Here is a 24,517-nt window from a genome sequence, read left to right on the forward strand (position 1 = left end):
AAAATAACCATTCTAAAATAAATATGAACTTAAAATTAGCATCAACTCACAGTTGAAAATTAGCTGGATTATGAAAGATGTATATAAGATGCGTTTGAAAAAAAATCAAAAATCATTTTTGGCATAATTGTATAGATTAAAGAAAAAAATCAATTAACTTTTTCTGGAAAACATAAGAGTAGCTTCTAATTAAAATTATTTTCAGTTTCTGAAATCAAGTTGTCAAAGCAATTTTTTGAGAATCAGCAACAAACACACCCATAACTTTCCTTTTCCACAACTAAGTAATGCAGCAAAGTCTGTGAAAATATAATATTCTATCTTAACATATCACCTAACTACTTCCACAACTTTCAAATCACAGAAGAGAGAATAATACTGCAATAAATAATCCAAATACTATAGTTTCTGCATAGAAAAATTTATCTGCTGCCATAAGTGAGTGAGAGAAGTCATAATCTAGAAGTTCAATTCCATTCTATATCGAAAAGAGTTCAACGAATTCCACTATATTGCTAGAACACTGATAAATTACGATTGTACAATTCTAGGGTTCCAGAAACAATTAACCAAACAGAATAAACAAACATGCAAAAAGTCTCTCATAATTATAAGATGGCGTACTTGCAGAGTAATAATGCGAATAAGAAGAATTGAAGCTTCTGGATGAAAAGTTCAGTATTTTGATTGATACTTGATAAGTTGATAGCATCGAAGAGCATGAATGTATGATAGGCAAAAAAAAAAATAATAATAAAAAGGCTGCATAGTGACAAGAGTTTTTCCTTTAAAGTGGCTTCAAAGTACATAAGAATTAATTCCTCAACTAATAAACTGAAAAATAAAAAAGTTTTATCTCAATGAAACAGAGATTACCAACCAAATCAGAGTGTAGATCATACATAATTATTCAACACAAGTAACTAATTAGCAGGGTTTAGAGCTGACCTTTTGTTGATCGGAGATAAAACTCAGTCCCAACTCAGTGCAATCCCCCAAATCCTGCTTCAATACTGACAAAAATCAGCCCCATGTGTCTTTGCATTCGTTCGGAACCACAGCATACGCAATTACAAAAAAGTGGTTGTTGGCATCTTGCCCCATTGCAGATAATAGCTGTCCACCATAGTAACCTTTGAGGAAGCACCCGTCCAACCCGATTAGAGGCCTACACTCAGCTATAAAATCCCTTTTACATGCATCCAAACTTATATACAATTTGTCGAACAGTGGCAGCGACTCTGGCTGAGGTATGACATCAATCATAGCTGTGCTCCCTAGATTACTCCTGTGTAGTTCCATCAGATAGTCACGAAGCTTTCCATATTGAACTTGTTCGTTGCCTATAACTATCTCTCTGGCAACCTTCAGTCCTCTGCTTATCATTTTCTTACTAAGATGTACATTGTACTCCTCAATCATATAATTCCTTGCCTGTTTAGGCTTTAACTCAGGCTGAGTTAGTAGCCTTTTCACCAACTTTGATGTCACCCATTCTCTGCTAGCTAGATTACTACTAAAATCTCTAGTACAGTTGTGCTCATTAACCAGTGTCTTCACCTGATAACACCCCCCAGCACTGTTCCAAGAGGTTAGAATCAACCAAGGACAATTCTCTCCTGCACATGCAGCCCTCACCCTCTTCTTTTCATTCTTTAGATACATCACATCCTTCCCTTCATACACAAAGTAGTCCTTTAGTGCATTCTTAAAACTTTCTATTGTGATGAATGTTTACCCCACCTTAAATTCAACTTCTCCATATTCTGTCTCCTCATTGAAAGCATCAAATGCAGTCCTGTTTTCATCATCATCAGACACTGGACTGTTAAATGCTTCACTCTCATATTCATAAGACTTTTCATAATCTGAGTCTAGCTCTTCCCCAACAATATCAGAACTTGATGCCATTATATTCCCAGCCAGTCCATGTCTAGCCTCCACACCACCACCTGCTTCAGGCCCATTAACTACTGCACCTTCTACCCCAGTTTTTCCATCCCTCAGAATATATTTCTTTCTCCTACCAAAATACCTCTTGGAAGCCCATTTTTTTGCTGTCTTTGGAGAATAACATGGACCACCTTTATTTAGTCCAGGCTCATCCCTATTTTTTGTTGGGCCATCCTTGCTTAAATTTCTATTTAGGCCAGACTTAACCTCACCATTTGGTCCATCCTTCACCTCCCCAGCTGGACCCTGACTAGCTCTCTTTCTTGGTGACACCATTTTCTTCTTCTTTTTCTTCAATCTCTCCTTCCTTTTCTGTACCTCATTATCGTCATTGCTATGAGTCTCTTCATATTCTGGAGGAGGTGGCTTATATGGCTCGTCCTCAGTTGTTTCATACCCATCACCTGAGGAAGATAAGTCACTTATAATAACCTCCTCAGCTTGCATCTCCTCATCCACAACTTCTGGCACACTAATCGGGTGATCAAAGTAGATATGAATCTCGTTTGTCCCCTTGTTTTTAATCTTGTTAGACCTCATGTCATTTATCTCAGTATCACCCCTCATTACATGTAAGCCAGATTCCAAATCAGGTGCCATGCAATCAAACCAAAACATAGTCTTGTACTCCCTATAACCCAACTCCTTCAGTAACGTTTCAAAATCAAAGAAGTTTACCAAATCAATGTCTAAAGGTGGCCACTTCTTGACTTTTCCATCAACATATTCTAATTTGCCCTGTGCATTCTTCTTAAAAATTCCTCCATGATGAAAAACAGGAACTACTTCAAGCTCATCCATCTGAAAATTATTTTTATTAATCAAAATTCAATTCATGACAGTTTAACATCACTGTGCCAATCATCTAAACTACTGACAATTAACATCAATTATTTAACAAATTAACTAAAAAAGTTTGAAATTCATTCAACATCACAACATTTATAAAAATAAACAACTAGGCAACCCATTTCAACATACTGAACACTAAGACACCAACATGCAATTTAGGAACAGAGATTGGATTAGAATAATGTTTTAGATGCCCAAATTCATTACTAACCTGAATGTCGACACAAGCTGTGCCTCCTCCACTACACGATGACGTCAGTGACTCCGTCAAGTGTGGCGTTAGAGGAGTCCTCCGAATCCTTCCTGGCGGCCTTGTCAACACCCTTGTCAGCACCAACACTTGCTACTTCCACCACTCTCTTTCCTATCGCGCGAAGAAGGTTGAGGGGTTTTGGTTATTCTGTAAATTTGAGTTAGGGCTTGGGGGGTTATGAGGGTGAGAATGACGTTTGCTTCTTATTAACCTAGCAACGACGTCGTTTTTTAATGTGATAGGGAGACAAATCGACCCCTGTCCATTATTCCTTATCCACGTTGACACTTAACTCTGGGTTAACTGACAGATCAGTGTCGGTAAATGACACATTAGCTTTTTCCGTCAACTATGGACGGGGGATATATGGGAGGGGGCGCGATGAGTGATTTTTCACATAGACAGGGACTGGTGTGGGTTAGTTTTTTGGTGAGAGATCGCGTTGTCCTAATTAGAAATGGACAGGAATCGAGTTGAGTGTTTACTCAAAATTTTAATTATATAGAATTGAATTTAATAAAATTGAATTGAATTCTTGTGTTTTAAATGAAGGAGTAAGATTACATAATTGAATTGAACTTAAATGTTTAGAATATTTTTATTAAATAAATTAAAATTTCATAGTAAGCAATTTTATACTTTATTAACATAATATTATATTTAAATAATGAATATATTTATTTATTAAATTATATGAAATAAATTAAATAATTAAAAAGATTATATTTTTCAACTAAAATCTGCTCGTCTCTTAAAAAAATTGGATTAATGTAAAAATACTAATTTTAAAAATAATATTAATTGAAAAAAATTAAATGATTATCCGTATTTGATTCTAACAATATACTCAATAACAAAAAAAAATATGAATTATCAAAAAAATATGAATTATCAAAAAAAGCACATATTAATAACAAATTAATAACTAATTAATGTCATTAAAAAAGAATAAAATTATATCATTTTTTATTAGTATCTTAATTGACACAACTTCATTTAAAATATTTACACGTTGTAGATAATTTATACATGTGTGAATTTATTTTAGTTGTACATAATAAATCTTTCTAAAAATAAATGGTATATATTATGTTAGTTATATTTTTTTAGACCTTTCCAAAAAAAAAGTATATATTAAATCAGTTGAATAAAAAAGAAAAAAAAAGAGAATAAAAGTGTTGAGAAAAAAAAAGGGGCGTGTGTTAGAGGGCGGAAGGTGTTTAGAAAAATAAGTTAAAAAAAAAATTAAATTATAAAAATATTTTAAAATTTAAATAAAATTTAAATATAATAAAATTTCAAATCAAACTTATTTAAATTAAAATTAATTAAAAAAACAATAAAATTAAATTATATTCCATCAAAATTAATCTAATTATTTTTATTTTAAACACTAAAAGTAAGAATTGAATATCACGGAATTTCCAAACCCCTGAAAATGATTTATCCCAATAATATATAGTGTAAGTGTGTAACTCAGCTTTGCAATCGAAGGGTTGTAAGGAAAATCTAGTTATATTTCAACAATGTTATCACGTCTATCTCCCTATCTCATGAAGTCATGATAAAATAGCTAAGTTAGTATTCATGTAATGAACAATTTCACATATTTTGTGCATTTTTAGTATCACAAATTTTAGAAGTCAATATTAAATTATTAATGATATAATTACAAATTGTATATAAATATTTTTTTTAGATGTATACTAAAAATTAATCATTAAATTAGTATTTGTATAAATTATATGTTAAATTATAAAATATACATTAAAAATAAATTAAATAATATTATATACTTATACATAAATATATAATAAATAATTTAATAATTATTTTTATTATATAAATAACATTTTTTTCTCTAAAATTTACCCTATTTTCTTTGCTTTTTATTATTTCTTTAGCTGATTTATTGGTTGATAATATAATTTAGACTAAATTTTACTTTTGGTTTTTGTTTAAAGAATTATTTAAATATTTTTATAAAAATTCATATAAAATATATGAACTGTTTATCAAATGCAAAAATACAACTCATATAAAAAAGTTATATTCTTTATTATGAATAGAAACTACTCTAACGTAACATGTAATTTATGGTCATCTATAAAAAGAACAAAAAAATTATTTAATACATTATTATTTAAAAATACTTCTGATATATTCTTTTCCCCATTAAAAAACTACTTTAAAAGAAGAAATTTTATTTTGTGAAAAAATGAATTTATTCATTTTTGTTTGTGTTTTGGGGTTTAAGGTGAGGGAAGAAGAAGAAGAAAGAGGGTTTTCTTTCGGTTTCTGCAGTTTACTGCCTCCAATGGTTTCGCTATCAACTTGGGTTCGATATTTTGCTCACAAGCTCGAATACTCCGTCTCTCTCAGCTGGAAGGTCTCTTCTTTCTTCACTCCTCAATTTCTTTTCTTTCATATTCTTTTGTTATTTCATTATTTATCATTGATTGAATAATCTCGCGAATTCGCTGAATTTCAATTTTTATTTTCTACTGATTATTGGAATTTTGATGCCTTTTGGGTTTCTGTGGTTGTTGTTGATGGTAATCACTTGCATTTTGCTGTAAAGTTTGAATCTTTTTTATTCTTCCAAATTATACGAACCCTGCTTTAAGAAAAAAGAGAGAGGGAAAAGTTGAAGAAAAAAGAGTAAAGAAAGATTAGAGAATGAACCATTTCTGATTTGAGGTTGGAGCTATAAGAAAATTTTTTATTGTTCTTGAAGTTCTTCAACAGTGAAATGCTGGTGAGAGAATGTGATAATTAGGGTCTAATAGCACATTATTGTGTTTTGCACAATGAGATCAAAGCTCTTATCTTAGGTTAAGAAATTAGTTATTTCTGAATGCTTTGTGAAAAGGAACTCACTCTTAGATTTATTGATTAGTTTGAAAAATATTTCTTACAATAATAGATTAATGACTGAGTTATTAAACTTCAACTCTGGATCTAAAAACTGGCTATAATGTCTCTCTTTCTTTCTGTTAATTATTTGACGGACACTTGAAGTCGAACTACGAGATAATGCTTTTAAAGGTAAGGTAGCGATCCTAGGCCAACCTTTTTATGTGCTGTAATATCAAACATCAATGGAGAATTTACGAACAATGATCAAATTGTCTACTTAGCAGAGACGTTTCAAGGATATGTTTACGTGCAGATGAAGTTCTGCTTCCATACATCGCATTTCTATCACATAATAGCAGTGTATTGTTGTGTTGTGTCTCAGAACTATAAAGGAGGTCATATTACAGATAGAGAGGTCGGTGATGTTGTTTGGAAGAACTTCTTCCAAGGAAAGTTGACATACACTCACTGGAATAAAGGAGAGGAAATGGCCCCTACTATTGCTGGAAAAGCAGCGACACTTCTTGTTCGGAAATTACCGAATCCTGACCCAACGTAATCACTTTCTTCTACAAGCATATCCTTTGTGCTTATTGCTATTGCTATTGCAAGTTGTTTGATATTGGCTGTATAATGCTAGAAATACAATATAGATGCTTGGCGTAAAATACTTATACCTCGTTTATTATGTCTTAATCAATCTTTCAGAGTACCATGCAATCTTTGTTTGTTGACTCTTATTCTTTAGTTAGAATTGTTTGGAATTTCTTTCTGCCATTTATTTTCTTTTCATTGTGTGTGTTGATATATTGCTGTTTTTTACTCTCTCTTAATGGACTTTCAAAGTAATATGGAATATTCCAGTCAAGAACTAATGCGTACACATCTTATCTGTATACTCTTTTTGTTTAAATTAAAGGCAGTTGGTGTTACTATTGAACCATTGGTTTGTATTATTAACATTGAATCTTACTTTAAGGATGAATGAATATCAGGTTATATATGACTTGCAATGGCTTTACAATGAATAAAAGTAAAACCTTTTCTCAAATGTTCGACCAAGGAGGAAAAATAGGGTAAAGCATTCTTAGGTTCTAACTTTCGTTTTTCCAATATGCAGTCATATAATATTTCTTGCTGGTGTGGACTGAATTCATTAAGATCATGTTTTGCGTATTTGTTTCTTAGTACTTACTGCTTAGTCAATATTATGTATAGGGGTGAACCTTGATGTGACAGTAATGTTGCCGATTCTGGTCTCTTTGGGGGTTTGATAATGGTTGTTTGCTGATGAGTGTGTCTGAAATTGTTCTTTACATATGTCATAATTGAGCCAACATAGTTTGTGATTAGTCTTCTTTGTTATAACAATAAGTTTGTAATCATAAATTTGACTGTATCGAGTTATCAGGATAGTTTCCATAACTCCAAATAACTATGATGACTAGAATACCCAAGAAAAAAAGAAACGAAAAAGTACACACTATAAATTGACTTTGTTAAGTTAATAAAAATCTTTTCACATTGAGAATAATGTTTACTTTTATGACTTAAACCGATCACTAGTTTAATCACTTTGGTCGTTGAAACTCCTGATACTATGTCTTAACGGTATGTCTGTGACATCATATGAATATTGTAGTGTTCCATTTCATTGTCAAGTTTGGTTTTAGCAATTGAATTTTTTTTTTTTTCCTGGAGCTCTTTACTCGGTGTATTCTCATTTCAATTACTGGTTAGTGATGTACATGTTTCTTTTACAGGCATGTTTTTGTAGGAGATGTTGTGGTCATGAAGGACCCTCAGAAGCCAGATAACTACCTAGTTAGAAGATTAATGGCGGTTGAAGGTTATGAAATGGTTTCTACTGATGAAAAAGACGAGCCCTTTGTTCTTGACAAGGATCAGTGCTGGGTAGTGGCTGACAATGAAAAGTTGAAAGCAAAGGTATAAAATACTTTCTTTTCCCACAAACTAATCATCGTATTTACATTTGCATTTGCATTTACAATTTACCATTACTATTACTTGTATGCCCTCGATCATTAGTTTTCATCTTGATGAAATAGAAAATTTTGATTGAACAATCTTGCGATCAAGCAATGAGTTACTATTGGTACACAAGTTATCACATACCGAAGTTATAGTTTCTTAGATTTTTCATACATTTAACAATGATAATTGGGTTTATTTCAGAGTTTAGTTATTTCTTTTCCCTTTCTTTTTCTCACCAAGTCATAGCAATGAAACAGGCTACAACTCTTACACAACCAGAAATGTATAATCCACATAAAAAATTTCGTAACAACCTCTATTGCTTTGGACTGTTGATAATACCGAAATAGCTTCTTAGTGAATAATATTTTTCGATGAACTATATAGCGATATGTGGTTAAATAGAACAGAGGATATAGTTAACCTTGTTTAATGCTTCCAACCTAAATAGCAGGAAGCAAATGATAGTCGAACATTCGGTCCAGTTCAAATGACAGACATTGTAGGCCGAGTCATATATTGCCTACGAAGTGCAGTAGACCACGGCCGTGTACACAACAGGTGACTTTTTAACTTTTCTCTCTTCATAATTTGTGCAATAAATAGTGAAGTGGATCTGATGTATTTTACTACGTTTCCAGTCATTTCGGCATGCGAAAGGATTTGCCAGTGTTAGAAGTGGAACTCGATGTTGACGAGATGGCAAAGAGTCACAAAGCCTAGAAAACTCCCCGGCTCGCTAAGCGCTGACTTGTCTATTTGATGTTTACGTTAGTTTCTTCTTGCGGATTTTCTTCGAATTGAGAGGAGGAATAAAAACAATTATGATTTTTAAAGCTAAGAATGGAATGGTGAATAGATATAATGTGGATTTTCAAGCTCAAGTTCTTCAACATTATGGGCAATTTGTAAGCACAAGTTATTGTAAGCTCAAGTTGTAGCAATGGGCAATTGTGCCGTCTTGTTTTCTGCGTGCAACTTTGCAAGTCATTTGACTCAACTTAACCAAGTATGATGAAAAATGGTTGCATTGTTTGAAATTATGGTACCACATGTCTACTCTTTTGTCCCATCCACAATTATAAAGAAATTGTGGAAGTTCAATTGCTCTAGTTGCAGTGTTCAAGTAATCTTTCAGAGTAATTCTGATTATAGTTAAGTAACACTTGGCTAAAATTTTTAAAACTTAATAATAATAATAATAATAATAATAATAATAATAATAATAATTCTTTAGATTTGTATATTTTTAAGATTTATACTAAAAAATATATATGTTTTTAATATTTATTTATAATTTTATATAGTATTTTGTTATAATTAAATTATTTTGGTTGAACCACAATTCAATTATTTAAGAAGGATTAAAACAATGCCATGCAGGTTTAAAAAAGAGTATATATCAAATTACTTCTTAAAGAATTTTAGATCAAATATTAGGTTTATAATACATTTTATACTTTAGAAGTTCTCAAAAATTAGACTAGACAAATTGATCTTTTAATTACCTTTAATAAATTTTTGATATATATTAGATATATAAATTTTTAATAAATTTTATTATAAGGCAATTAAATTTTTTATAAATATTTTTATAAGAATTAAATTTTTTTCAAAAACCTTTAAAATAATAAAAATTAAAAAATATTATTCATACATGAAACACATTTGAAATTCGTATAAAAATATAGTCACTACTAATTAATTATAAAATTAAAATTTTTAATTAAAAAATATGTGTTTAATTATAAAAAATACTAATATCAAAATAGTGTTTGTTACTTGGTTACAAAGCCTAATTATAAAACTCGGTTTGACCAGTTCGGTTGGACCAGAAACCTGCTAACCCGGTCACCAGGCCAACCTGAGCCACTCTCTGAACCGTTCCCGACTCCCCGCATCAAACCTAGTGGAACCCGGTTCAATCCATCCGGTTTTCATAAAAAAAGGGGGGCTTTTGAAATCCGGACCCAGTCATGCTTCTTAAAAAAATAAAAAAACCCCAAACTCCGTTTTGTTGAAAGAAATAAAACCCTTGGTTCCGCCATCTTGTTCCTTTCTTCTGTTGTTGCCACCTGTCGTTCGCCGTCGTGTCCCTGCGCCGCTGTCCTTGCCTTCTCCTCCCCCGGTACCGCATCTTTGTTGTCTTCTCCTTCGGCGCCGCGTCCAAACAGAGCATATTCTGCTGTGGAGGCCTCCAAACGGTAAGCCCCTTTCTTCTATGATTTTGATATTGAATTGCTTCGATTGTTGATTGATTCTCTTTGAAGTATTGTTTTACTGGTATGTTTGATTTGATGATTGTTTTCTGTGGAAAAAATTGGGAAACAATCACCAGCTTGACTTTAAGATTGATCCCGAGAGAATGATAATTTGTGCACTTGTAAGTAGTTGCAATTAATGGCATAGATTACAATAGAAAAATCTGCACTTATAAATACAAGTGGTTATTGATGGGGAAAAATTTAGACAAGAAAATGGTAATGGCAATGGGAGATAATGCTGGCTAAACCAGGTAATGTGGACTGCCTTATAATCCATATACCCATTTAATTCTTGGAAGAGACTGAAGTGATGGAGTTTTTCAATTCAACTTTAAGCATTTTTCAATATGACTATATTGTTTCCAAGGCTGAATTAGCAGCAGTTTTTGGAACTTGCGGAAGTTGCTGTGGCCTTCTGTATGATTTACGTGTAAAATTGCATATAGATATTGTTTATGAAAATTTATCCTCTTTTGAACTTGCGCTACATATGTAAACATTGGCTTCTTCAATACGAAACCAACCATGTTGTTTCCCTTAATCTGGATCCATATGCTTATCTGTATGTTTTTATTATGAAAATTACATTAATCACTTTATTTATTACTTTTATTTCATTTCATTGAATTTGAAACTGAGTGAGGACCACTAGGAAAAGAGTAACTAAGTTATGAAATACAATACTTTGACTAGAGTAATAGGCTTGTAGATATTGAAAAATTTTGTTTTATTTTGGCATGTTAACATGTTTTGGTTACATAGTTCCATTATTGGCTGCAACCAGTGCTATGAAATTTTACCGAAAAGAATTGGTCTAGTGCCGTGTTTTGAAATTGTGGTGCCATGTCGAAATGGCATGGCGGATTATGGGCCCACCGACATCTGGGGTCGCTGTGTTGCAGAAATCACATGGCCACAATTGCGGCAACACCATGGTAGTCCGCGACATGAATGGCGGAAATGGCAAAAAACAAAACAAAGATAGAGTACAAATGTAATATCGTGGTTTGTTAAACTATATATTCTTCAAGGACCATCAAAGACCATCAAGGATTAGATTCCAACACAGTCCATTTAAGACATCTCCTTGTTTTTAACTTGATAACTTGGTAACTTGAAGTGATGCTTACGTACTCATTATGTGAAATGCATAATTGATCAGCTGTGTTTAAGAACATGTATATGTGTAATGTAGTTGTGATTGTGATTCAAGTCTTACTATTTATTTTTCATTAATCATTTCAGCTTGAATTACAGAGGAGAAGGAAGTAGCATTCATGGATTCACAGGGACAGACAACTTCTTTGCAGCGACTTCAGAATGTTGAAAAGGTTATATATAAAATTGAAAGCATTTAGCTGTAACATCTTGTGGATGACAGAACATCAGTTTTTTTTTATTGATATTTTCCCCTTGCCGTTTCTAGAGAATTGTCAAGGTTTTGGAGCTTGCAGGAGGAGTCATGGATGAACTTGCAAGCCCTCTAGGTCCTAGGAAAGATGTGGTCCAAAATCACTGCCTTGAATTCATGCAATTAATCAAGGTACGACCACTGACAACTTCATTTATAGGGGGAAAAAATGGCAGTGTAACACACTAGCAAAACTAGTGTGGTATATGACTACTTAATTCCAGTTTTCTCATTTCAACCATTGGATAAGCATAACATTATTTCTGGCACTTATTAATTGTCAAGCCCTTTGCTGTTTTCATATGTGGATTAAAATGTTTGTGAATTTATGAGAAAGTCCACTGCCTCAGGCCTTTGCATTCTACAAACTCCTGAACCAAATTGATATAAGGTTGGAAACATTAAAGGAACATTATCAAATGCATTGAAAACATTCTTATTCAAAATTTAAATGACTGAATTCTCAAACATAGTATAGATGGTGAATTAATCCCTGGATGCCTGCAAATAAATAATGTGAACTTGTGATCAACAGTCTCAATAATTCTTGTTTTGGTTCATCCTTGTGAATCTGATGCCTCTTGGTTCTTGTGTTGGTTCATCATTGCTAATTTGGTGCTCAAATATTTCAATTTAGGGTAAATTATTGTTTTAATCCTTATCATTTGGGCTAAGTGTTAATTTTGTCACTAACCTTTGAAATGCTCTATTTTTGCCTCAAACATTTTATTTCGTCCTATTTTAGTTCTCTAGTCAAAATTAAAATTTTTTTCTTAAAATACCCGTCATCCATGATCACATTCTTCTAGGCAGTGGCAACATGCATAATTTTGGTGACTGCATTGGTTGGTTGTAGTGATTTGGTCGTCAAAGTGGTAGAATAATAAGAGAAATAAGAAGATATAATAGAGGAAAAATGATATTTTTTGAAAGAAAAAGATTCAATTTTTGAGCACTAGGCAAAAATAGAATGAAATAAAGCGTTTACAAAAAAATAGGATGTTTTAAAGGTTAGGGATGAAATTAGGAGTTAACCCAATTAGGATAAAAACAGTACTATACTCTTCAATTCATGTGTTTAATTTTCTTTAGAGTTGGAGTGATGTAATCTTTGTAAGCTCTTTAACCTACTCTCCTTCAATCTTGTAGGACATCCAAGTGGCATTGCGTGATGAAATTAAAAGTGCATGTGAATATCGTCCATTCGAGAAGTGCGACTATGGGTCAAGAATAGCCAATGAGATTTGCTACAAGAAAGTGGAACTTATTATGTCACAGTTGGATGCAATGAAACAGACTATAGATGATTATCATACAGCAGTATGAACTTATATCTTCAGAAGCCTGGGGTTGAGTTGAGTAGAAAGTGTCAGTGAGAAGCTCCGTTCAGAGGGAGGGAAGAATTTCAGGGGTTAGCTTTTCTCTTTTCTTTTTGTGTGTGTTGTACATTACCTATGTATGTTAGTGAATGTTAAGATCTTTGATATATATTATATTAAGAATATCTTACAACTCTCAATATCACATTTCTATTTTGTTTAACTAGGTTTACATCACGACTCTTAGTTGATTTGAGCTCATGAATAAAGGTCAGCTAGTGTGTTGTTACATTATCTATCGATAGGTAGAAATTAAAATACCCATTATTTGTCTGTTCTTGATTCTTTAATCCTAAATGATCCTGCAGCAGTATAGAAAGAAATGATTTTTGTGATAATCAAAATCACACAGAGTTTGGATTTTTTTTAAAGTGAGAAATTGATGGATTCATTTTTAATAACTTCAGTGCATTTTTCACTCTATATAACTATTTTTAATATAACAGACCAAATGAATTAGGGTTACTGGTTATATATATAAAAAAGCATTTAAGTAATTTTTTTTTTGGGAATTTTGTGGATTTTCATGGAGTGGGTACTTCAATCCCCGTTTCCGTTTTCATTTATTCGCAGTGGCGGGTTTCTGTTCCTGTCAAAATTTTGCTGGTCTCTGTTAGTCTCTCTTGTCAAAATTTTATTTTTTATTTTTTGAATTTTGTAAAGAAAAAAAATCCTGAAATTCTACTATATGAGAATTCAGAGATGAGTAGTATTTTTCATGCATAAATTTCCCCTTTTATTTTTTTGGTAGAATTCATAGATATTCCAACCAAAATTATAGAGTTACAGGAGCATGACTAATATGTTAAAACATTTTCTTTATTTCTTTTTTGGTCAATAAATATTTTTCTGCTTTGATAGAGCTTCTTAAATATTGTTGGATCTAATAACACATGACCATATATGGATTCCCTAGAGTGTCGGCAGAGAGAGATCAAACCAAACATGGGCTTCAACTTTATCAAAGATACTAATATTAGTTTGATCAATTTTTTTATTTTATTTCTATTTTTATTTATAATATTATATCCAGAATAATATGAAATATGGTTTCTTTTTTAGGTGAACTGAAATATGGTATTGACTATTGAGGGATCAATTCATATTAGTTTGGTGATTTGGTCAAATAAAAGGTAAATTCGTAATTTTTTTAATCATTTTAAGTTTGTCACAAAAATAGATTAATTGGAAGAGAATGTCACAAAATTTCAAAGTGGAATAAATTGTATTCTTGCTAACAAGATTTGGATGCCAATTGGAGAAACAAATACTTTTTTTTTTACGAAATTCTCCAATTCGATAGGTCAAAGACTAATCTGTCGTCCGTTTAAGAGTCTGTTATTGTTCAATGAGTTACTGCATGCATAAGGCGAAATTTAAACTCCCAACACTTGCTTAAATGAACGAGTGAGTTGAATACTCGACCAATCAAATTAGTTAAACAAATAAATTTTAATGGTGCCGAGTTGGATAGATCAACGTGGCCTCTTCATTGATGTGATGATTGCTAAGGCCCATTATTAATTTATTTGTTGCTGTTGCCGCCGAAGATGAAATAAACTCACTATATAAAGCCATGTGATTATAGTTTGGAGCCCCAAATTCAATCCTTCACTTTCTTTTTTCTTTGGAAAGCACAACACTTGCTTTCAAAATAAGCATTATCATCAATTTTGTTCATTGTTCGCTCTCTTTGTTTATCTATTTTTATTTTTATTTTTTAAAAAGAGTGTCATCATCACATGCCATTTTAGGTTAGTAATATCTTTATATGTTTGACTCATGTAATTTTTATTTTTATAAAAAACTAACTTCTTATAATTTGACGTTTTTAAATTTTGATATTGAATTATAGTAGTATCTTTTAATAATGTGTAAACTTTAATGTGTTTTTTTTTTTATATAGAGATTACAAATCTGACTCTTAGATTTATAAAATTTCTTTTTAAAAATTTTTAAAATACAAAATTGATCTCTCTAATTTATGAACTTACACAAAATTAATCATCTGATTTATAAACTTACACAAATCTAACTTTTTGATTTGTTAATTTTAATTTTTAAAATACAAATTAAATTCTCTAATTTATAATTACCTCCAAATTAAATTAAAACACACCACTTTTCTATAAACAAAAATAATATAACAATAATTTTCATATAAAAAAAATCGGTGATAGTTTGACTTATTTCCACAAATTTTCTTATTTGTAGATTGATTCAAACTCATATTTTCAACCTAAAAGTCATCTTTTTCTTTTTGTCAAATAATAATGACCCAAATTCACATATTAAACTTAAACAATGATAAATTTTGAAACACGAAAAAAAAAAAGAGCTGCAGCAATTGAGCACATGAATTCAGAAAGTCTTTTTATCTTCTTTTGGTGGATTTTTTTGTTTAGTATTTTTGGGATTACATTATATATTATTCTCTGAAATATATTAAAGTTCAACTTATTAATTGAATTCAATTTAGTTTGATTCATTATAAAAAGAAAACTCTCTTAATATTAAGTCTTTTAGTCACACGATTATTCCAACTTAAAAATTTTATTTAAAAGTACAATTGTCAAACTATATAAGTCCTAAGGTTGGTGGAAGCGTTATCCTTTGAAGATTATAAAAGTTTTTAAAGTATCCCACATTTCACATGATGAGGGACCCAAAAAGAAAGTTTAATTATTTAAGAAGCTTTGTGGATTTGGGATGCTGATTTTTTTTATCACCTGGACAAGGTAAGAATTTCACTATGCTTTTCTAAAATTTTCTATTCAAATTTAATACTATATATAAATAATCTCACATGGTGAGAATTGAAGGCAATAATAATAATAATAATAATAATAATAATAATAATAATAATAATAATAATAATAATAATAATAATACGTGTATCAAATTACGTAATATTATATCAAAAAAAATAATTATTTTTTATATTGATCATGTGAATAATTATCTAAAAAACTGAGTAAAATTATTTGCCTGTATAAAATATTTTATTAAGATATGTCATTAAGCATATAATCATAGTTGACTTGTGTGGGAGACCTTTGTGAGGGTTTACTACAAGAGTCGGTGGGTAGTTTTTGGTGCATAACTTTATGAGAATGTTCCAGCTAAAATAACGAAAAGGTAAAGCTGCCACAATGAATTGTAATTATTATTGTAGGAGAAATTATTATTAAATACTCTGTGTAAGGCATTACAGCATTTATATTCGGGAAAGGAAAGAAAGAGTGAAAGAAAATTATAAGAAAAAATTGAATTTTTTCCTTATAAGATATAGATATAAGGACGCTATAAATATATAGGCTAGATAGAATAAGATATATAATTTTTTCAACTTGTATCATAACAAAGTACAAAATACCATATATATTACAACTTTATTAAAATGTCAATATTGTCTATACATATAAAGAGAACCCAAGAGTGAAAACCTAGTTTCAACTAGTACTATTTTTCCTTATAAATGATACATTGTACTATGTCTATGTCGTTCAATTCATTTTTTCTTAATATAAATGTAATATATGAACAATTATATAACATAGCAATTATTTTGGATGAAAAGAGTATAAATTTCATGAAGTTGCATAATTTAGAAGCATTTTAAAAGAAAAAAAGACACACATAAAAAATATATAAAAAGACGAGACAAAATAATAATAAATAAATTATAAATAAAAATAAAAAGCTACTATTAAGATGATAAAGGAGTGTGATGATATTTTAAATTTATTGACAGCATAGTTGATTTTTTTTTTTAAATAAAAAGGTGGTTAATATGGCCTACCAATATGATTGATCATCAAGGGGAGTATATATATATATATATATATATATATATATATATATATATATATATATATATATATATATATATATATATAACTAGCTTCTATGATGATGAGAAATAATATTGAAAATCACTTGAACCTTATATGAAAGGCGAATTCTATGGTATAGATGCCAAAAGACATCTATACATGTAGAAGTAACGTATTTTGGTTTGATGAGTGACACTTGGTGTTTGTTATTTGTGCTGTCTTTCATATTGTACAGTAAAAATATTGTAATTTTCAGAATTTATCTATTAAATGTAATATTAATTATGTTATTAAAATTTTAATGATATTTAGATTTTGGTATACATTGTTAGGCCAAATAAAATCATTCAGTTGGGTCTTTTAAGTTGCCCTTAGATTTCTTTTTTAAACTTTGGAATGTTTTATTCGATCAATGCTAAAATTCTTAATCCTATTGCTATACAAATATATATTTATTAATTTGGTGAGTAATTAAGATATACGATTTATATACTTAGAACTTTTAAGTTTTACAAAAGTTTAATTATTCTGTTGGTCTTTATAATTTTGCGAAATTTTTAATTGAGTTTTTGTATTTTTTTTTCTTTCAATTGAGTCCTTGCATCAAAATTTTTTTTAATTGGGTTCCTATACTTTTTTTTTCTTTTATTTGGATCCCTACACTAATTTTTTTTTAGTTGGGTCCCTATAAAATTAAGCTAATTACTGCCAAGAAGGACCTAATTGAAAAAAAATTAGTGTAGGAACCAATTAAAAGAAAAAAAAGTATAAAGACCTAATTGAAAATTTCGTAAAACTATAAGGACCAACAGAACAATTAAACCTTTTACAATATATATATAGTTTGTAAATATCCTTTTATTTTACTTTTACACAGGAAAAATTAATTTTATTTAAGGTTAAAATATATTTAGTAATTTAATCAATATTTATATATTAACTAATATTTATATTATTATTGTACAATTTTATTAGTATTCAATTCTAAAGAATTAAGAGTATATTACTTTAGAATAAGGCTCAAATTTAAAATGCAATAAAATATTTAATCGTTAAACATATATTCTGAAATAGGTCTATCGATAAAGAACAGAACTCAAAATAAACAAAAGACAAGAATAAAAATTGAATAAAAAATATATTAAAATTAAAATAGAAGACAAAGGATAGATTGAAATTGAATACAGAGAGAATCACTTGACTTTTAATTCAATTTCTTAATGCAACAAGAAAGAGACTTACTCAACCTAACTTGTCCATATTATACTTTGAGAATTGAATTGAAGGGACATGCTCAACCTTTTATCCAATTCTCCGATGCAATAATAGAGACTTATTCAACCTCACTTGTCTACACCATGGTTTTATCATGAAATTAAAAGAGACTTTTCACACCTCTAATCACTCAATATGACGATTACAATAGTTTAGAAGGTATTTATAACATTTTTTTAGGTTAAAATAAAAAAAACATAAACATATAAATATAAAGCACAATCTAGTAACTAATTAAACAAAATCAAAATACATCAAATTAAATTGAATATTCTAAAAATATAAACTAATAACTTTTAAATAATATTTGAACTCTTTACATCACGAATATTTGAAACACGTATTACCTAGTTAATATCTTATTTTAATATAATTTTTTGTAAATATATTTAAAAAAAATTTATCTTTAAAATTTAGCAACTTTATGACCATTTTATATTTCTTGAAAGGAGTCATGACATTATAAAATCTAATTTTATAATAAAAAAATAATTATTAGATGAGTAAATTTGATAAAGGAACCAAATAATATGTTGCATGATTTTATTTTGCACTTTATACTGTTACTACACATAGTTAGAAAATAGAAAAACAGAGAAAGCTATGCTTGGGCAGATTTATAGCCCAACTGAATGCATTGTTCAATTTTTTATTCGGCCTATTATGTGACAAAAAATGGATGTCATTAAAATTTAACAATATAATTAACATTATATTTAAGGTAGACAAAAGCTAAAAGTTACAGTATTCTTACTGCACATCTGAAAAAGAATACCAATAGCAGACATCAAATCTCACTAGCTCCAAAAAAAAGACGCCAAATGTCACTTAAAAAACAAAACACGTTACTTCTACATGTGTAGATGTCTTTTGACATCTACACCATAGACTTCACCTGTATGAAAATATGACATTAGTAGTACAATGACACCTAACTCATACTCTCTCTATTCGCTATTTCTGGAGAAAAATCAAACTTGAAAAAGTGTTGATGGTGTAGGTTCACACAACCACAAATGCCACAGACAAGGCTCAATTTTTGAATGCGACCCCCAAATTTGGGGTAGTATCCTATCCTTATATATTAGCAAAGCGCTAAGGGCCTCTTCAATAGCAGAACTTGGTAATCAATCTTAACAAAAATTTGTTCAACCACTGAACCACAACCACTCAATGATATTAATGATGTTCACAACATATTAGAGGAGTTTCTCTGTAATAAAATAAAAAAATCTAATTTCTAAAACAAATTAAACGCAATTATATACCATAATTCAATTTTTTTAGTTTTAAATTAGTTCGTTCATCACAATAATAAAGTAGTTCAACTTTAACCCTTTATTTGGATGTAGAAAAGAAAATAAGAGAAAAAAAAGAAAAAGTAGAGTTATTTATGTGTTGTTTGGATGAATAGAAAATAAATTTTTTTTTTTGTTTGGATGAAAAAAAAAAAGAGAAGAAAAAAATTATAATAATATAAAATTACATTAATACTCTTAACATAAAATAAAGTATACATATTTTTATTTAGGTGACATCTTTGGTAGACATAGAAAATCGATGGCTAAGATGGCTAAGGAAAAAAATCCAATTTAATTGCAACATATGGCAGGACATAGAGTAAAAGATCAAAGAATTTGAACCCATTTGACCATGATAAATTGGCTAATAAATTTCAGTAAAAGATTAAAGATTTGAATCAATAAACAAAATTTTTTTTGTTGTACAAAAAAAATAAATAAAAAAAGAAAAACAACTAACACAAAGAATAGAAAAAGGAAGTTAGGCTGTGTTGTCATTTGGTAGAATTTGTCGGAGACGAGCGATAGACTCCAACCACACTTCTTCTTCACACTGAGCTCCAGAAAATTCGCAGTCCGATTAGCTTTCCTAGAGACTAATACAAAGTGCACATCCCAAATCCCACCTTACTTAAACTCGTTGTAGCAATATCATTTCAGCATGAACCTCTGAATCAGCTTCCATTTGTCGACTCCAACTTCCAACTTTGAATCAGCACAAAGACCTTTGTCGAGTCTACCTCGCAAATCAATAATTGGGCTCCCCATTTGCTGGGTCATTGGAAGTCCCTTCGTCGTAGCATCCGGCGGAAACTTGATCACAAACTTTGTTTCATGGAGGAGTAGGGGAGGTTGTTTGCGGCGTTGAAGGTGTGCGCTCATGCATGGAGGCAAAAGTGGAGTTGATCTTCGCCGGCGATATCTTGCGAGATCCAATCGGAGGCCCACGTCGAAAAAAAAATCATTTTTCAAGTATAAAATTACAAAAATGCCTTTGTGCAGTAAATTCACGTAAGTTACCACAATTATCTCTTCCTCAGTGAGACAACGATGTTGTTATGCTCAACCCACCTTTGTCACATGTTATTAAACCATTTGCGAGTCAAAATATAGCTATCATTAGCCACCATTATCCAAGCTACCAGAGAACTCACCTTTTATTTATTCATGTTTTATTATATTTTATAAACATTATAAAATATTATAATTTTATATATTTGATTTAAATTATTTATCTAATACATATAATATTTAAATATGAATCTCTATTATAATACTATATTAAAACTAAATTTATATTAATAATTGTTAATAATAATATAAGTAAGGGTAGTATTGAAAATACAAAAAATATAGCATTTTCTTTTTTGTTTTCTTTCTTGCATGGACCCACTAAATTTTTTTCTTTCTATTTTTTTTAACAAAAAAATATCATTTTTCATTCATTTTCTTTCTATCTATTTTCTTTATACTCATTTTCTCTCCAACCAAATATAGTATAAATAAATTCGTCTATTACAACGTCAAACTTGAGAAATTTTTATGAAGTTCGTCTAGGTCAACAACAAACTTTTCGCATGCTCTAAATTCACCAAATTCATCAACAAAATTTACTAAGTTCGTCCAATTATATAAAGCGGTTCGACTAAATTCATTTGCGCTTTAATTTGTTCTTACTGCATCTTCTGATCTCCTCTTCTTCCATTTCACCCTTCACTTCCATTTCAACTTGTAAGTTTTTTTTTCTCTTTTTTTTCTTTTTAAGTTTTTTTTTAAATTTTGTTTTAAAATAATATTATTATATTTAAAAATTTAGAATAGATATTAAATAAAAATAATTTTTAATATTATAAAATTAACTATTTAGATAATAAATGAATAGATAATGATTATAAAATATATGGATAAAGTATTAATTTGATTTTCAATATTTGGACCGAATCTTAATTTAATACTTAACGTTTTAAACATTCTATTTCAATTCAAAAAAATTTTAAATGCAGTTAATATTGTCTAGCTATTAAATTTGATTCAAATAATTAACAAAAAACCTTATACATTAGTGATCATTAATGAATCAAATTTACTTACGTATTAAAATCGAACGTGATATTGGCTCTTAAATATGCTGATTGTTTGTATCAAATTTAATTGTGGGACAATATTTTAAAACTTTTTAAAAAACTGAAATAGGACGTTTAACACGTTAAAGACCAAAGTAGAATTTGACCTAAACATTGAAGACTAAAATAGTATTTTACCTAAAGTGTATTTAGTTTAGGTAATATTATATTTAATTTAGATTATTTTATATTGGATAATACTAGATATATTGTAGATTTAATATTTGATTTAAAATTTTTATGTCGAATTAATATGTTCTAATTATTTTATTTTTATAGGTTATGTTTAATATGTTATAATAATCTTATCCCATTATTGATATTAATTTTTTTTTTTGATAGAACAAAATTTGTTAAGCTACGAGGACATTTTTTATAGATTAGATCAGATTGACTATATTACTGGTAGACTTAGATAATCAACATAACATCTAAATTATATTTCTAATGAGTATAAAATTTGTATTATTTGGAAATTTAATTTTATATAAATTTATTTATTTTTATTAGGATACCAATGTCTTATGAATAGAGTTGGGTATATGGGTCATGATTCATGGGTCAACTCATTTAATCTGTAATCCGCATCACTTAAATCCTCCATTTTTTTATTCGTAATTTTAATGAATTTTTCAATCTGCACCATTTAACTCATGGGTTAAACGGGTTAAACCTGTGCGCGATTTAGTGGGCCAACCCATTATCTCGCTTTAAGTATATATAATATGAACAAAAATGTATTTATATGGGTAAAAAACTGACAACCTATTTAAAACTTATTTTTTTCATCTTAGTATTTATTTTTTAATTCTTTATTAGACCTAAAATTGGCATAAATATCAATTTATTATTGTGTAAGATTTGTGCCTTATTCTATGGTCCATTCTCTTGTCAATTTTTTAGTCATAACTCATGAATTTTACGCAATGCGAATAAGGCATTTCTCAAAGCAACCCATATACATTACGAGCTAGCCTGGCTCAATTTGTTAATATTTAATCCGTTATGGTCTAGGCTAAATGAATCGGACTGGCTTGTACATCCACCTTTACTTGCGAACGTGACAGAATTTATTGGCGAGTCCAACTAGGATGTCATAACACACCTCATACGTGCTGGATTTGAGCACGTGTTCTATATGATTGAGTGAGATCATAACTAGGTATTAGTATCTGCTTTGATCGAGAGATGACACTCTGAATTACATACTTTTCTCTTACTTTATGAGGAGATAACCATTATCCTACAAAACATGACCTATCACCTGAGACTTAATATTGATGGAGATCCTGTGAACAGTTGTATAAGTGGATGGGAACATTTTTATGAGGAATGTTCTATGAAAGATTTATATCAGTAGATGCTTGGAGCTGTATCCTGGCCCAATCAGAATAAGTAGATTGTCAACTTATCATGGTTAAGAGGTACTATATGTCGGAATTTGGAGGCAAAGCTGACGAAAGAGCGACTGATGCAGTACACCCAAGACAACATCATGCAGATCATAAGGCATATTATTTTTGAACACGTTTGACTCTCACGTTCATATGAGGTGGTTGCCTTTTTGGAGGATCTGGATCGTTGTGGTTAGTTGTCTTGGAATTAAACTGTGTTGGCATAGTTGAGCTAGACCTTTACCTTCATTGAGTAATACTTGATAATTCTGATGTCTAGAGTTTGGCGCTGCTACTAACTCCTCAACAGTGCAAGTTGATATGGAACGATTGAACTGGTAAGAATTCGTGGTGTTGATGTGCTTCGAGTTGAACTCAATTGCCTTTGTTAGTGTCCGTGAGGATTCAATACCCACTTGAAGCTTTGCTTGAGTCTCTGTGCTTTTCTCACAAAAAGCTCACCCAATTGGATGTAAGTTAACTTGATGACAAGAGCTGTTATTAGCAGATTGCAAGTAGCTTTCCTGACAGTGTTAATGCACACATATATATTTGTGGTCAGGTTCCCAAACTTACGGTCCTTATTAGCATACTGCGTTCATTGTGAACATGGCATTTTCTTTAGCCAATTCGTGATTCTGACATTCTCCTCCTTCGATCTACCAAAGTAGTGAAAAAATTTCCTACGTGATTTAAAAGATGCTATGTTGATGAGTACCTTCTTCAAGGTCTTGTATTGTTCTTGAAGTGCGTCATGAAATTGGCCACAATATGTCTTATACAAAAGGCTTAGAAGGCATGCATTGATTTTCAACCACTTCCATCAGCGTTTAGCGCAACAATAATCGACTTGTGCATGTCAGAAATCACCAAAAAGTCTGACTAAGGTGTGACTTGCTGCCTGAGGTAAGATGGAAAAAATGATTAAGCCTCCTTTATCTCTCTATCAACCACAGCAAATGCAATAGGCAGTATATTTGAATTGCTATCTTGAACGATTGCCATAAGCAAGGTGTTTCTGTATTTACCATATAAGTGAGTGCCATCAATAGAGATAAATAATTTTCAATGCTTGAAAGCTTTTACATTGAGAGAAAATGTCAAGAACACCCGATGGAACATAGCACTATCATTATTATCATGCCAAGGCTGTGTTACAAATTGCACTCAAGTACCTTAATCACCATAGTTGTAAGAACATATCAACATTTAATTCAGCATATGTAACTAGAGGTAATGTAATGAATTTTATCAGGTAAGTACATCTGCATTGCGAATAACTACCTAAGAAGTTCGTTGTATGATTCCTCCCAATCTCCATATATCCTAGCGACAACTATTTGCTTTGCAAGCCAAAATTTTCTGTATGATGCTTTGTAACTAAAGTGATTCTCAACAGATCCTGTAGAACTCTTATGCTAATGGTTAGATTGGCTTTAACCATTGTGAATATGTGTTCAACTATCACCTTCGAGTCCAACCTTCTATGGTCTTGGCCTATTAATATTTATATGCAATAATGATGGTCATTGTATCTCGTCATCTCCCATTCTTTTTGTGCTTTCAGCGATAAGAAATATGTATGCTTCATTGACAACCCGTATCAAACTTAGTGCACTATA

The 24,517-nt window shown here is 30.2% G+C and overlaps 3 protein-coding genes across 8 annotated transcripts; 2 read left to right on the forward strand and 1 right to left on the reverse strand.

Annotated features, from left to right (window-relative positions):
* Positions 1-1,023: 1,023 nt before the first annotated feature.
* LOC112722147 (uncharacterized) lies at positions 1,024-1,665 on the reverse strand. The gene has a single exon (XM_025773119.1). It carries the CDS (start codon positions 1,663-1,665, stop codon positions 1,024-1,026), a length of 642 nt encoding a protein of 213 aa, XP_025628904.1.
* Positions 1,666-5,084: 3,419 nt separating this feature from the next.
* LOC112738901 (mitochondrial ATP-independent inner membrane protease subunit 2) lies at positions 5,085-8,952 on the forward strand. Of its 2 annotated transcripts, none has more exons than XM_025788944.2 (5): positions 5,085-5,447; positions 6,300-6,472; positions 7,681-7,864; positions 8,367-8,473; positions 8,554-8,952. In XM_025788944.2, exons 1-5 carry the CDS (start codon positions 5,277-5,279, stop codon positions 8,633-8,635), a joined length of 717 nt encoding a protein of 238 aa, XP_025644729.1. In that variant the 5' UTR covers positions 5,085-5,276; the 3' UTR covers positions 8,636-8,952. The 2 variants fall into 2 exon arrangements, with proteins under 2 accessions (XP_025644729.1, XP_025644728.1); XM_025788943.2 differs by having other exon boundaries at positions 5,194-5,447; positions 8,364-8,473.
* Positions 8,953-9,884: 932 nt separating this feature from the next.
* LOC112738927 (mediator of RNA polymerase II transcription subunit 11) lies at positions 9,885-14,248 on the forward strand. 5 transcript variants are annotated; one of them, XR_011871667.1, is made up of 6 exons: positions 9,885-10,116; positions 11,434-11,507; positions 11,603-11,719; positions 12,737-12,998; positions 13,134-13,176; positions 14,029-14,248. XR_011871667.1 is itself a non-coding variant. In XM_025788945.3 (4 exons), the coding sequence occupies exons 2-4, from the start codon at positions 11,454-11,456 to the stop codon at positions 12,911-12,913; spliced, it is 348 nt and encodes a 115-aa protein (XP_025644730.1). In that variant the 5' UTR covers positions 9,885-10,116; positions 11,422-11,453; the 3' UTR covers positions 12,914-13,106. The 5 variants fall into 5 exon arrangements, 2 of the variants coding, with proteins under 2 accessions (XP_025644730.1, XP_025644731.1); XR_011871665.1 differs by having other exon boundaries at positions 9,889-10,116; positions 11,422-11,507; XR_011871666.1 differs by lacking the exon at positions 14,029-14,248 and having other exon boundaries at positions 11,422-11,507; positions 13,134-13,364.
* Positions 14,249-24,517: the final 10,269 nt, after the last annotated feature.

Source organism: Arachis hypogaea, chromosome 2, assembly GCF_003086295.3.
Source record: "Arachis hypogaea cultivar Tifrunner chromosome 2, arahy.Tifrunner.gnm2.J5K5, whole genome shotgun sequence".
Lineage (NCBI taxonomy): Eukaryota > Viridiplantae > Streptophyta > Magnoliopsida > Fabales > Fabaceae > Arachis > Arachis hypogaea.